The 13871-nt window shown below is 42.6% G+C and overlaps 1 protein-coding gene across 1 annotated transcript in view; it reads left to right on the top strand.

Moving 5' to 3' along the window:
* Window positions 1–13871, top strand: part of LOC103592077 (DNA repair protein RAD51 homolog 2-like) — a 170175-nt gene that overhangs the window by 152296 nt on the left and 4008 nt on the right. Inside the window, exon 3 of the mRNA XM_008574670.1 lies at window positions 5558–5636. Within this exon, the coding sequence (XP_008572892.1) occupies window positions 5558–5636 (79 nt within the window). The remainder of the gene's footprint in view (window positions 1–5557; window positions 5637–13871) is intronic.

Here is a 13871-nt window from a genome sequence, read left to right as displayed (position 1 = left end):
AAAAAATAGATACCTGAAGGGAGGGACATAAAAGAAGGAGGAGAGGGTGTGCAGGGAGAGACATGTTTGCCTCCAGGGCCAAATTCCACTTCCAGGTTTTATTTAGGGTACGTAGGCCTCTGTGTTCTCGCGTGTGAATTGTGAGAAGCCTCCACACGTACTGCACAGGGATCACATGAAGCACAGTGAGGAAAATGCCCATCAGATATTTTAGGGGCCCACAGCTGCAAAGCACTAGACTGGACCCCTTAGAAAGGAGTGGGTGACATCAGAGAAAATGCCCCCGGTCTTCTCAATCCCACTGAGAATTCAGAACATGCATCTAAAAAATAAACTGAGGTAGAAACCGATGGCAGTCTGTAATAAGTGCAAATTCACACACTGTAAATTGAATCTGCCTGGCCCAGAGTAGCTACTCAATAAATGTTTGTTGATCGATGGATTAAATGACCAGGAATGAGGGGCACATAATAGAATGTCAAAGTGGAAAAAGCCAAAGGCAAAAGACTTCCCTGTGTTGTCTGTCTTCTGTCACTGGAATGCTGGCTTCATGAGAATGGGGACTTTTCTGTCTTGTCGTCTACTATATTCCCTGCACCTAGAATAGTGCCTGGCACAGAGGGCAGAGCCCAGTAAATATCTGTGGATTGAATAAGTGCATAGATGGTGGGTGGGTGGTACAAATAATGGAAATTACTTCCAGGTGGTGGTGGGATTGGGGACCCAGCACCTAGCATGTATTAAATATACCTGAAATATCCCTCAAAAGAACTTAAAAATATTGGTGACCACTTTCCCTGACAGAATTGGTAAAGAGAGAAGAAAGTATATTTATAATGCAGTTAAAGTTGAGCTGGTCTGATATGAAGAAAACATCCAAGAAAAAACAATTTGGCTATTTCTGGGAGGTGGGATTAACAGCTCACAATACCACATACCTACCACATGGAGCTCCAGGCTTTCTAAGCCATATGTGTGTCTACACTCATCCTTGCTCAATTACATATTTCTGTGAACACTCACAGAGTTCCAAAGCCAGCTTCACATATTGCACGCAGGGTTGAGTGTGATCAGAATTTTTCACTAGGGCCCTGGAGTTTTATTAGGCTGCTAAGCCTCCCTGCAGGGAATTATGTACTGGAGAAGGCAGAATGACACTTCAACAGCCCGTCAGACAATGATTAGAACACTCCAAATTTATGGGATGGCTGAACATCTGAAACAGAACTGCCTCAATTATCTGGGAGGAAAGGGGGGTTGTTTGCTTTATAAGAGGATAGTTTATAGTTTGAATGACAGAATGGCACAAAGGCATGGGGTGTTGATTCAGACCTTAAAAAGAGAGAAATCTATGTGTATTCACAAAGATATATGGCAAGCATCACTTTTTTTTTCCCTGAAATCTATTGGGCTAGAAAGCTAGTGCACACTTTCCTTCACTAGTATAACACTACAGAATCTCCAGATCAGAAAACTAATCTTAAAAGCAATGTGCACCTTCACCCCAGGCTGCTTACCGTCATGTTTGCATTGAAGTGTTTGTGGTCATGGATCACTTTGGGATCTAACCACACTGACGGCTCTCTTCTGGTTGTTCTCCTATTGATCAGTTTCTCTTTTGAAATTTGTACCCCAATTTAAACACATTGTATCAGGTGCAGTTTGCTGAATGAGAAGGATAGCAGGACTATCCCCTCCCTTGTTCCAGATACTGTATCTCCATTGATGTAACCTGAGACCACACTGGATTTTTTAGAATTACACCTCTTAGCTGACTCATATTGAACTGCAGTTAACCAACATTCCTGATTCTGTAACCAATAGTTTGTGCACTGTTGTCAAAGACAAGGCCTTACATTTATTTCAATAAAACTGCATCCTGAAAGATATGTGGGATTTGCCCCAAATTCTAACCAAAATGAGATTTGTTTTGATATCATGAGTGTCTAATCCAATATATGAACTCTTTCTCTAAATTTTTTGTCTTCCATTACCTTCCCATCCATTCAGCATCCCATCAATGAGTTTAGTTACATAATCCACAAGGACAAATGTCACCTGTTCAAGGAGGTCTTTATTTAAAATTGACCCCCTCCTTGGATCCAGTACACTTCTAATGCCCTTTCTCTGCTTTTTTTCTCCATAGCACATATAATCATCTAACATACCTAATATTTTAAATATTTATTTTGTTTATTATCTTTTTGCCTCCTTTACAATGTGAGCTCTGTTAGGGCAGCAATTTTTATCAGTTCTATTCCTTGCCTGAATTCCATATTCGTTGTATGGATGTAGTTGAATACATCAGCATCCTCATCCAGATTAGTAAGACTGTGGCATGTGACAGGACCAAGGCTAGAATTCAGTACATTCTACTAGAGGTTGTGCTCCCTCACTGGATTGCTACTGATCTTTGGTCACCACAAATCTACTTAAAGGTATTAGCATCCGGCTCAACTTGTCTTCATTTTATCCAGAAGGCTATCAAAAGAGTTTGTCACATTTTTTGCTGAAATCAGATATATCATGTTGATGGTAGTCCTCTGATCTATCAATCTGGAAGTCCTTTCAAAAAAAAAAAAAAGAAGTGGTATTCATCTGACTTACTTATCACTTCCTCTTTCTAACTGCACACAAATCATCCTCTCGGTGACTCATTTTAAACACTGCTCCAGAAGGACAGAGCATTAATCAGTGACCTGTACAAACCCTTTGAGTCCCTGCAGAAAGGTCCCTCCAGGTGTGAGATCCTCCTGGCTGGGGCTCCAGGCTTGTTTGTAGAGTGAGCCTTAGGTGGTGGAGGTAGCACCACAGAGTTCGAAGGCTTAGGATCAGATGCCATGATTACACCACATTGAATATAACATTCTTTTTTTCTGGGTCTCGGCTTCTGCAGTCTATAAATAAAAATGGTAAAATGATTTTCATTATATCATATATAGTATGATACTTCATTGTTATTTTTTTATACCCTTTTGGTCTTATGTTCAGTTGCTGTATACAGACAATAAAGATTTGAGATTTGGGGTATGTCTAGTTCATTTTCACTGCTATTTGATCTAAAGGATTTATATTTCTCTTATCCATTTCCTTTTCTCTCATCTTTCTGACACAGTTGTGGTTTAGGCCCTTGTCATCTCATCACTGAATTATTGCAGTAGTCTTCTAACTGGTTCAAGGCCTCCCATCTCTTGCCTCTTCATCTTAGACTCTTCAATTAGTCCAATTGCCTGGAATCCAGTAGCTCAAAATGTGGTCTATGGACCACAGCATCAGCATCTTTGGGTAGCTTGTTAGAAATACAGGCTCTCAGGCCCCACTCAGAACCTCTTGAGTCAAAATCTGCATGTCAAAGCGGGTGATTCATACACATTAAAGTTTGAGAAGCATTGTCCTTTCTTCCACCATGCCATTCCCCTACTAAGGGGCTTCCTTAAACTTCACATTGAACCATCGCCAAACTACCTCAGTCAGAAAAGGATCCACCTTAATTTTCAGATGAGATGCTTTTGACACAAAAGTGTAAATGCTCACCTATACCTTCTACTCACTGGTCCTGAGAATGGTGAGCAAGTTTATCTAGATAACTTTAGAGCAGTTGTAAAAATTATTGAGAATCAATTGGAGACTTCCTTCTGGTAAAAGCAAAGTATATTGTTTTTTGGTGAGTGAGAGTTAAAGGGTAGTTGGGAAGCATATGTGATAGATTGATTGGAAATCTTTCTGTTATTTATTATGTACCTACTGTGTATTTGACACAGTGACAGGCATTTTACAGACTTAATTTAATCCTCATAATAATTGCACTTATTAGATGGGTGTTTCTATCACATTTACATGTGTGGAAACAGAAACTCCAAAACTTAGGTTGTCCAGAGTTACAGTATTGGTTAGAGTTCAGGCTGCACTATAGTAACAAAGACATTGAAATACAGTGGATGAGACAGGTGGCTCTGTCCTGAGGGGACAGGTGACCCAGGTGGGAGGCATTGATGTTCTCTGAGGTCACCCAGTTCCTCATCCCATGTTGCTTTGTCATCACCAGGATGCTGTCCACTTTCACGTGGTTGAAGCTGGTTCCTGCCCTTGGGAATGGGGAAGGGGAAGGTGAAGGGCATGCATGTTTCTTATGAAAGCATAATCCAGAAGCTCTGCCTGTCATTTGTACTCATATTCCGTTAGTCAAAGCTTGGTCACATGACCACACCTCATTGCAAAAGAGGCAGAGAAATGTTGAAACCTGGGGAGTTATTTACTAAAAGGAAGAAAGGGAATGGCTCCTAGGGGAAAAAATGCAGGCTCTGCACCTAGTTGACTAGTGGAAGAGCTAGATTCAAACCCCACGACTAAAACCTGTGACCTTTCCACCACACTTTTTCCAGCACTTCTCATAGTTGACAGTCAGTAAATGTTTGTTGAATTGAGATAAGTTGAAATATGATGTGTAAGCCTTTTGGTTATTTGAAATTATTTCTTCCTTCTCCCTTGCCTCCCTGGTTACCTAAGTGGTTCTGTGCCAAACTGTCACTATTTTGATGATGTTATTTTAATTTGTAAAACAGGAAACTGATATTCATCTTCCATCAGTAGAAATATTATAATATAATAATCCACCAATTCTTAGAGGTTCCATAGAACCATATGAGGTGTGATAATAGGTTAATGATACTGAGTTTTTAAATGACCAAATGACCATCTCCTTTAAAACAGATGTTGTCTTAGGAGAATGAGCTGTTCAAAACATTTTTGATATTTTGTTTGGGCTTTTATATCAGTCAACTCTTACTACAATATGCTTTATAATACCACTACCAAAATCTCAGAGATATGCAGCAATATTTAACAAATGTATATGTGTTTCTCCAGGGGGTGAACTATTTAAGGCTAGGCCTTGTTGGCCAGCTCCATTCCAGGTATTTCTCTCTTACCTTCCTTCTGAGATAGCAGGCTAGCTTGGATATAATTTTCTCTGCAAATGGCAGAAGCATAAGAGAACAAGTGGAAATAGCTGAGGTCTAGGCTAAGAACTGGCACAACCTATTATCTGTCCAAAGCAAGTCATGTGGCCAAACCCACAGTCAAGGGCCATGGAAACTGCTGTACACCTTAAGTAAGGGAAAATATACTAAATACAGATTTGGTGCAGGACTGGGACCAACAAAGCAACCTACCATTGGTGGATTATTCTGAATATTTGCAATAATGGTTAATCTTTTAAGTGTAGCTTTAATTTTTTTTCTTTTTGTGTGTGAAATAGCTAAGTTTATGAATAAAATTAACATGTGACAAAATAATACAACTTATTTCTAGAAGAACTGGTTCAGGAATATGGCATTCAATGGCAAAACAGTTAGAATAAATATACAACTTTCCAAGATGACCACCTTGAAAGAATAACACTCATTTGAACATTTGGTTCTAAAATAGTTTTTTAAAAAAATAAACCTTATGACTTCTAGTCATATGTTACCACTTTGTCTTGAAGTGGGAAGGGGAGTGAATAGAGGCTCATCCCTGATCCTTTGACTAACCCTAGAAAAATTTACTTTATGTGCAGATTCTCATTGCTAAGTCCCCACTGGCTCCCTTCACCTCATTTATCTACACCATCAAGGAGGAAGGTCTGGTTCTTCAAGGTAAGATCCTGGATTTAGCCATTTCTTTAAGCTGATCACACTCAGTGCTGCCCATTGCTAGTGGTAATTACTGCCATGATCCTGAGAGAAGCTATTTCAGGAGAGAATCAAAGGTCAGTGATATTTACCCTGATAAAATGAAGACATTGGCAATTGTAGCAAGAATCTGTCAGAAGATTAAGGTGGGGATGAAAGAAAACTACAGAATTTCATAACAGAGTGAGATAACCAAAAAATGAGAGTCAAATTCAGAAAGTGAGGAATGCCACCACCCCAGTCCTCTTCTCAAATCCTGTGGAGTGAAGTGGGCAACGAGTCTCTGACACCAGTGCGGAGGAGCCAGCGCTGCCTCAGAGTCCTCTCGCTCAGCAAGCTGGAGAACCATCTAGGGCGGCAGCCTGTGAGGCACTGTGTCCTGGCTCCATGAACCAACTTCTTTGGCCTCCTTCTGGTTACTCCATTCCCTTTCCCTGTGCTCAAGTCCTGACAGTGCCCTTCTGCTGGGGACCAGGCATTGCTGACTTGCGCCGTGTGACACGGCCTTGGAAGGAGCTGAAGTCTTGTTCAAGGTGGAGCACCCCAAGGCCACACCTAGAACTCACTGAGCTACAGTGGTGGTTCATTCCCAGGTGCTGGATGCCCTGGTGGTTAGGAAAGGCACCCGATTGTAGGGCTTTTCAGAAAGTAATTAACCTGAAAGAGTAAATTCAAACACCATTAGACTTAGAAGAATTAGCCCACGGGATCAGATGTCTGAAACTGCTTTGTGGATTAAGAAGGGTCCTCACAGAAGTGCTCAGGATACACATCTGTATCCCCTGTCAGGCAAGAAGCCCCACCTGCAGAGATGCATAGGTGAACATCTGGCCTGAACCATGGAGGTGCATATTGCCATCACTGTCTATGGAAGGAATATCTGTCCTGTAGGATTCTGTAAGTTGAGTATTTTTCCCAGATTCATGAAACAGGGCACTCCCTGCAGTACCCCCATGGAGACACACTGAATTGCAAAGATGTTGCAGGGGTGCTGTGGGCAGGCTGGGGAGTTCATTCTTCTGATGGAGGAACAGGCTACAGCCTTCCTCTCCCCTTCTAAAATGTCTGCTTCTTAATGGACCCACAAAGCAGCATGTGTGTTTGGTGCAGCTGAGCTCCACAGCAGGGACCCTCAGGTCCACAGAATTTGGGGTAAGAACTACTGACCTTTGGTTCTTAGCCTTTGACTTATGCTATCCAAGTTCGTTGGTAAATATTTTTTTTTTACAATTGCAAATATTGTTTTGTGACAAAGCAGCTGAGATTTTAAAACCAGATTAAGCAAAGCAAACAGCAGGCCCCTTTGTTACATACACTCTGAGTGTGTAACTAATAAGCAATCAGAAAGCTGGACTTTTATTTACCCAGTGTACCGTGTGGCTTTCAGCTCTTCATTTTAGAGGCTTTCTTAGAAGATTAGAAGTCGAGTAAATAGCAAATCTAGGTGACAATTTCAAGAAATTCTATAAAAGATTACAAGATAATTTCAGGAGGAAAAGAGTCAGTTCTGCCCAGATAGCTCTTACTGAGAGCCTTAAAATGCTGCTTGAACCTGGAGCACTGGGCATTTTGGTTAACAGCATTGCCAAGCCTGGTCTAATTTGGGTAACTTCTGGGATAATATTTGTGGGAATAAGATTCACTAAGTTGCCTCTCTGATGCTCATTGCTAACAACATGATTTTGACAGGGAAGAAGTTGTTTAGAAAAAGTAGAGACTGGAAATACAATGAGTTGGTAGAGGCTGAAAAACTGCAAGTAATGACTATTAGAAAAATTTGGAAAACAGGGGCAAAAGTAGATTACTAAAGGAGGGTTGACCTGGAGTTGCATGTCCAAGGAAGAGAAAAATTCAGGAAAAATGTCTTATGATGCAGGAAACCCAACCAGTAAATAAAAATGCCTGTGAGAGCTCAGAACCTCAACCTGGTTGCTTTCTAAGTTGTTTTCTCCATCTCACTGCCCCAAGCTACACTTATCTCTCTGAGGTTCTTGCAGCAGTAGAACCCTTCTGCTCCTGTCAGCAATGCCACTGAATACAAACCTTTTGGCACTCCCTGCCCTCTTACTATGTGCTCCCAAAGACTTTGGGAAAACAAAAAGGGGGTCCCTCTGAAGGGGCAAAGGGAACTTTCCCTTCACCCTCTGAAGTTTTGATCCTTTGAGTCTATGAAATAAACTCACAGTAGACAAGTTAACAGAAGTATAGGTTTACAAATTTATTACATGAACAGGGGCATCATGAGAAAGAAAAGGGAGTACCCAACAACCCAGTGAAATTTAGAAGCTTATATACTCTATAAGGGAGAGAGGAAGGGGGACATAGGCAATTTAAGGGAGAGCAAATGATTTGAGGAAGAGAATGAATGGGCCCAAAGAACAGGTGATAGCCTGAGACAAAGTCTGTCTGGGCGTGGTATTAATCTTAGGTCTTCTTTCCTGTGATATAAGTCAATCTCCCTGGCTAATGGGATTCCTGGGGGAGAGGGTGGGAAACAGTACAATTGAATTCTTTCTGGAGGATCGGGTCTCAAGGCAGACAAGGGAAATTCAGGGAAAGCCTCTCCCATGCTTTGGGGTAGAAAGAGGGATGAGGTGCAGGAAAGCAGGACAAGTTCAGAGAGACTTTGGTTCTCCTTTAGTTCAAAACACTCCACGTGCCAAAGAGCCATGCTTTGGGTATCACTTTCTGAGTCCCAACACCTCCTTTATTGGAAAGAACCCTTGGATTTCAGTTCCAGATCTTGAGAAAATCTCCAGGCCCCTAGTTTTGTCAGCTTGAAAATGAAAATGTTAACCTTGATTCAAGCCTTCAAAAACTGGGTTGCGGGGCTGGCCAGTTAGCTCAGTTGGTTAGAATGTAGCCTTATAACACTAAGGTCACAGGTTCAGATCCCCACACCAGCCAGCCTCCAAAAAAGAAAAGAAAACTGGGTTGCAACGCATTCATAGGGTCATGAATTGAAAATGATGAATCACAACCAACATTTAGAAAGAAAGAGAGGTATAGAGAAAGAAAGAAAAAAGAAATAGATAATAGAAACTATCAGATTATATCACACATATTGTATCATTTCATGACATATTTGTTGTGTGATTGTGTATGTGTCATTGTGAGTTTCTATGGGGGTTGCAGTGTAAAACGTTTTTCTTACTTGGATTTGTCACCAGCTTGGATGTTCTCTAATGACTTTCTCACCTCAGCTTTATCTGATTCTCCTAGGAGATGATGTCTTTTATTCACATAGCTCAGTACAGTTGTACGTTGAGATTTTTCACACAGTGGAACATAAAAGCTTATTTTTTCCCCATTCTTACCAGATGACTGAACTAAAAGACACCTGCACAGTTCCCCAGGTTTAAAGCAAAGAAACCCTTGATCCTTGGGTGGTAAATTTGGAAAGGTACCAGCAGTCAAGGTCAAGAAGCTTTCCTTGTGTGAGAGGTGGCTCTGGCATGATAGCCCGAGTGGGCATGAAGGTCAATACCTGGAGCTCTGAGTGGGCTATGCAATCCATGTCTGAGGGGTATAAAGACAGAGGGGAGGGGCTGGGAGACTGAGGGCAGCTCCTGTGCCACCAACTGTAGGAGAAGCTGCCAGCCACTGTGGCTTGACACTCAGTCTCTGGTGACAGAGCCAGCCTGAAGAGGTAGGAAGAACGATCTCAAGAGGCTACCCTTGGGGTGGGGGGTGGGTGCTCTTAGTGAATATGGGAATGATCTCTCGGAGCCTTTTATCCCTTAGCAAGCCCCAAGCTTCCTACCAGCATGCTAACCAGGAGGTCTTATAATACCTGAAGAACTCCTGAGTGCACAAGCAGAGGGAGGGAATAAAAGGTGGGGACAAAATTCTATTTACCGGCTCCACGGGCCATTCCCCCCACTGGTTCTCAAGGATTAGGATGCTGAGAACAGTCAGCAACTGCGGTCCTTATATCCTTCCCTCCCCTTTGTTCACTGGGATGGGAGGGACAATAAAACGGCAGGCTTGAGAGACTGAGGGGCTGGTTAGAGATTTCTCAGGCAGCTTTTTGAAACACTTGAAGGAGCCGGTCCATGCTATTGTTGTAGTAAAATAGAAAGCGGAACTATTCTCCTTTTGCAAAAAAAGAAAAGAAAAGAAAAAGTAAAAGAAAGCCCCCCCCCCCCCCCACCATCTTCAGGAGGCCTCTGGACTCAAGCCATTAACATGGTAATACCATCCTGTTTGCATCCTCTTTGTCCATCCTGCATTTGTCTGGGATGCTGGCCTCTTGTGGCTGGGCCCTAGACCCCAAAAGGAGAGGGAGCTCACAGCCACCAGCTTCCTGACAGTTTGGACTCTGAGAGGGGCCAGGTCCTGGGCAGAGGGAGAGTTCAGCCCCTTTGTGCAACTGAAGTGGGAAAGATGGGGGTGGGGAAGGAGCCCGTGAATTCATTTTTCCTTTTGTCCCCAAAGTTTACTGTGAAAGTCCCCGTGCCCACCAAGGGGAAAAGCTTAGAGGTTTGGCTAGCCCGGAGTGAGTGCCAGGACCTCGTGGAGAGGGAAAAGCAGGAGTTGGCTTTGGGAATCTGTTTTAATGGGGTGGGCCTACAGAAGCACCTGGCTGCAGAAGGGAAGGGAGTTTACAATGAAGTCCTACTTGACCCACATCTGTTGTGGTCGTGTCCTTTGTTTCCTCAGCAAGCCTCACATGTTGTGCTACCCAGAGCACAGCTGGGATTCAAGGCTGGGAATAAGACTAATTGAAAGCAGCCAGGCTGTGTTGCTGATGCTGCAGGAGGCCTAGGGGAAGCCCAGGGCCTAGCTCTCCCGGAGCCATCCTGGTCTTCCTGGGGCTCATGGAAATAAATGCTGTCGACTTGGTAAAGTAGATCCCAAAGAAGGGGCTGGTCTGGGAGAATGAAGAGCTGTATTCAGCCAGGCCCCTCTTTTACTGTATACTCTCGTTTTCCTCAGAAATCTAAGAAGCATTTGAAAAACAAAAGCCAGGTTGTTTTGAACAGGACAAAGAATGGCTTAGTTTCTCAGTAAGACAGAGTGTTTCTAATACTGTTGTTACAACATCAAGGTCAGGTAAGACAGGTTGAATTTGGATTCTGGTGCTGACCTCTATCAGTTTAGGTTTAAATGAGCAGTATAAGCCTTGGGATGGGGCTGGGAAACCTCAGAGGCCAGTGCACCCTGAGATAGATCCAGGGAAGGTGCTGGAAGTGAAACTAGTTTCCTGTTTCTTCAACCACAGTATAGGGACCCACAAGAAACCAGAAAACAAAGAAACAATGAGTTTTTTTAGAGCTGGGAAGCTATGTGCTTCATCTTTCTTGCTTTGCTTTTACAATCAAGAATGGTTTGTTTGATCGCCTTTTGAAGTAGATCAGGAGAGGCATTAATCTCCTCTATTTGTTCCCTTGTCACAGACTTCGGTTAAATTCTTCCACCCCATTTTCTTAGTCACTGAGCCAACTGGATGATTTATTGAAAAATTCTTTCCCCCCAAATATCACCATCTGAGTTCATCAGATTTCTGTTTGGATAAGTAACCCATCTAAATGTTTTATGCCTGGTGAGCACAGAGTGACCCAAAAGATTCTCAGTCTGTTTCCATCCAGGTACAAAGGTGTCTGCATGGTCAATACCACCCACACACCTGGCACAGCCTGGCATTCTTGTAGGAATCTGGGCAGAGAGCACTGGGATTCAATGGAGCAAAGAGAGTGAACCCCTCTCCCAGAGGTCGCAGAGAAGAGGGCAGAGTGGGCCTGTCACATTGTCCTTGCCTGCCAGGTGCCACTGCAGCCTCAAAAATTTTGTGCAGGCCAAGGCATTGTCTTTCACTGCTCTGCCTGCCTCTTGGTGTGGGGCTTCCCAGCGGGAATGAGGAGGGACTCCCGTCTGCCCAGTGCTCTTCTCTTTTCGCAGTCACTTTGCATCCCTCCCTCCGTGGCATCCTCCGGCACTGGCCCTCTGCTTTGTCCACTTCTTTTCCTCTGGCTCTGAGCCTCAAAGAGAGATTCTGTTATGAATGTGGGAAAATATTTTTAATTCAGAAGAGTACAAAAAAACAGAAAATAAAACCCATGAAGCTAACACCCAGAATTAGCAAATATGAAAATTTTGTCCCATTTGTTTCAAATTTTTTCTTTTTTTACTTTCTTACATTGAGTATAAGGGATTTTTTATTTTAATTGAAGGAATGAAACTTGACAAAGTTCAAAACTCCTTCGTACCTATTCCTAGTCCCTTCCCTCCCCACCCCACACTCCTCCACAGAGGTAAAAGCTTTCCAGGGTTTGATATATATCCTTCTCCTCCATTCTTTAATACTTTTCCACATATACGTAAATCCACACATCATATAATGATTTATTTTGAGTGCATCCTAAATTTGCATAAATGGTTTATCATACATATTTCACAACTCGCTTTTGTCACTGAACATTATGTTTTGGTGATATATCCACAATACCTATGGATCATGTCCTTTCACTTTATTTTAGGTATCCACATCCATTGTATGAATATACCACGTGTTATCCACTCCCCTATTTATGGAAATTTTGATTATTTGTAACTTAAAGAATTTCACTGCACATGTCTCTTGGTATGCAGGTGTGAGAGTTTCTCTAGGTATTTGTCAAGAATGGAATAACTGGTCAGAGGGTATGCACATTTTCATCTTTACTATGTAATCCCAAATTGCTTTCCAAAGAGGTTTACCAATTTACACTCCCTCTGGAGGTAGTGGACCAATTTCTGTGCAGCTGTGTGTAATTATGTTTGTTGTCATGTTTCCATGCGTGATCTTCTTACGTATTCTTCATGCATGCCTGTCATTAAAGTCTAAATTTTCCACAGCCTCTAGAAGGATCTTCTGCAGTGTTGTGTGCTTTAAGCATGTACTTAGATGATTAACTGATAAAAATTACTTCACTCCTCCTTAAGTTAACTATATACACATCCCAGAAGAGAGCTGTTAGTCTCGTCCATCATCCTACTTTTCAGGTGAGAGAACTGAATTCCAGAAAGGAGAAGTGATGTGCACTGCCTCAAAATTCGGTTTGTAGCCCATTCCAAGTACTCAGCCTGGACTCCTCAGATTTTAGAAAATCAGAAATAGGTTTGGGTCCCCTCATCTTCCATCATGGCAGCCCTAGGGCAACTTACCTCTCAGGCTTTCTGGGCCCCTGTTGAGATACTGCGGTTCTGTCCTGCATCTTGAATGCTGAATCTTAAAATTCTAAGTTAAAATGAAGCACAGAGTGACCCAAAAGATTCTCAGTCTGTTTCCATCCAGGTACAAAGGTGTCTGCATGGTCAATACCACCCACACACCTGGCACAGCCTGGCATTCTTGTAGGGGGGGGGGGGGGGGTATAAGTTTGGCTGGGTGAAACCACAAGCTAAATTAACAAGTGGCAGGCAAGATAGAGTTTACTGCTTTCTCACATAGCACTGCGGAGGAATGCAGTCTGGAGCTGGTATGGCAGCTCAGCTCCAAGTGTTTGTCCAGGGACCCAGGCTATTGGCTTGTTACTCCATCACACCTGAGATGTTGCCATTGTTATGGTCCAGGATGGCCTATCATCATGTCCTCCATCCAGGTAGCAGGATTTGTGTGAGATAGAGAATGCTGGTGGGAGGGAAAACATCCCCCTTCCCTTAAGGATATTAACCAGAAGTTACACACATTATTCCTGCTCACATCATGTTGGCCAGTTTATAGATATATGGCAAGAAAGGTTGAAAATGTAGGTATTAATCTGGGTGGCCATGCACTTAGCTAAATTTGGGGAGTTCTATTATTGTGAGAGAAAAGGAGATAATGAATATTAGGTGATACAGCCCTTTCAGAGGAGTCCATTGCAGAGATTAGGCCCCAGGGTGCAGCAGTACAGACCTTAGGGCCAGGCCTATTGCACATTATAGTTATACTCTTGAAATGCACCATAAATATTATATGTGTTAAAAATGGTATCAGGACCCTCTTTGTTTTTGTTTTTTTTTTTCATTTTTATTTTGTCAGTATACAATGTAGTTGATTATTATGTCCCATCACCGAAACCTCCCTCCCTCCTCCCTCTCCCCCCTCCCACCCAAGCATGTCCTTTCCATTTGCTTGTTGTAAGAACTTTTCAAAAAAATTGTAGTTGTTATATCTTCCTCTCCCCCCCCCCCGGTTTTGTGTGTGTGTGTGTGTGTGTGTGTGTGTGTGTGTGT

This window comes from Galeopterus variegatus, unplaced genomic scaffold, assembly GCF_000696425.1.
Source record: "Galeopterus variegatus unplaced genomic scaffold, G_variegatus-3.0.2 Scaffold1084, whole genome shotgun sequence".
NCBI classification, from domain to species: Eukaryota; Metazoa; Chordata; class Mammalia; order Dermoptera; family Cynocephalidae; genus Galeopterus; species Galeopterus variegatus.
This window is presented reverse-complemented; position numbering and strand designations above follow the sequence as displayed.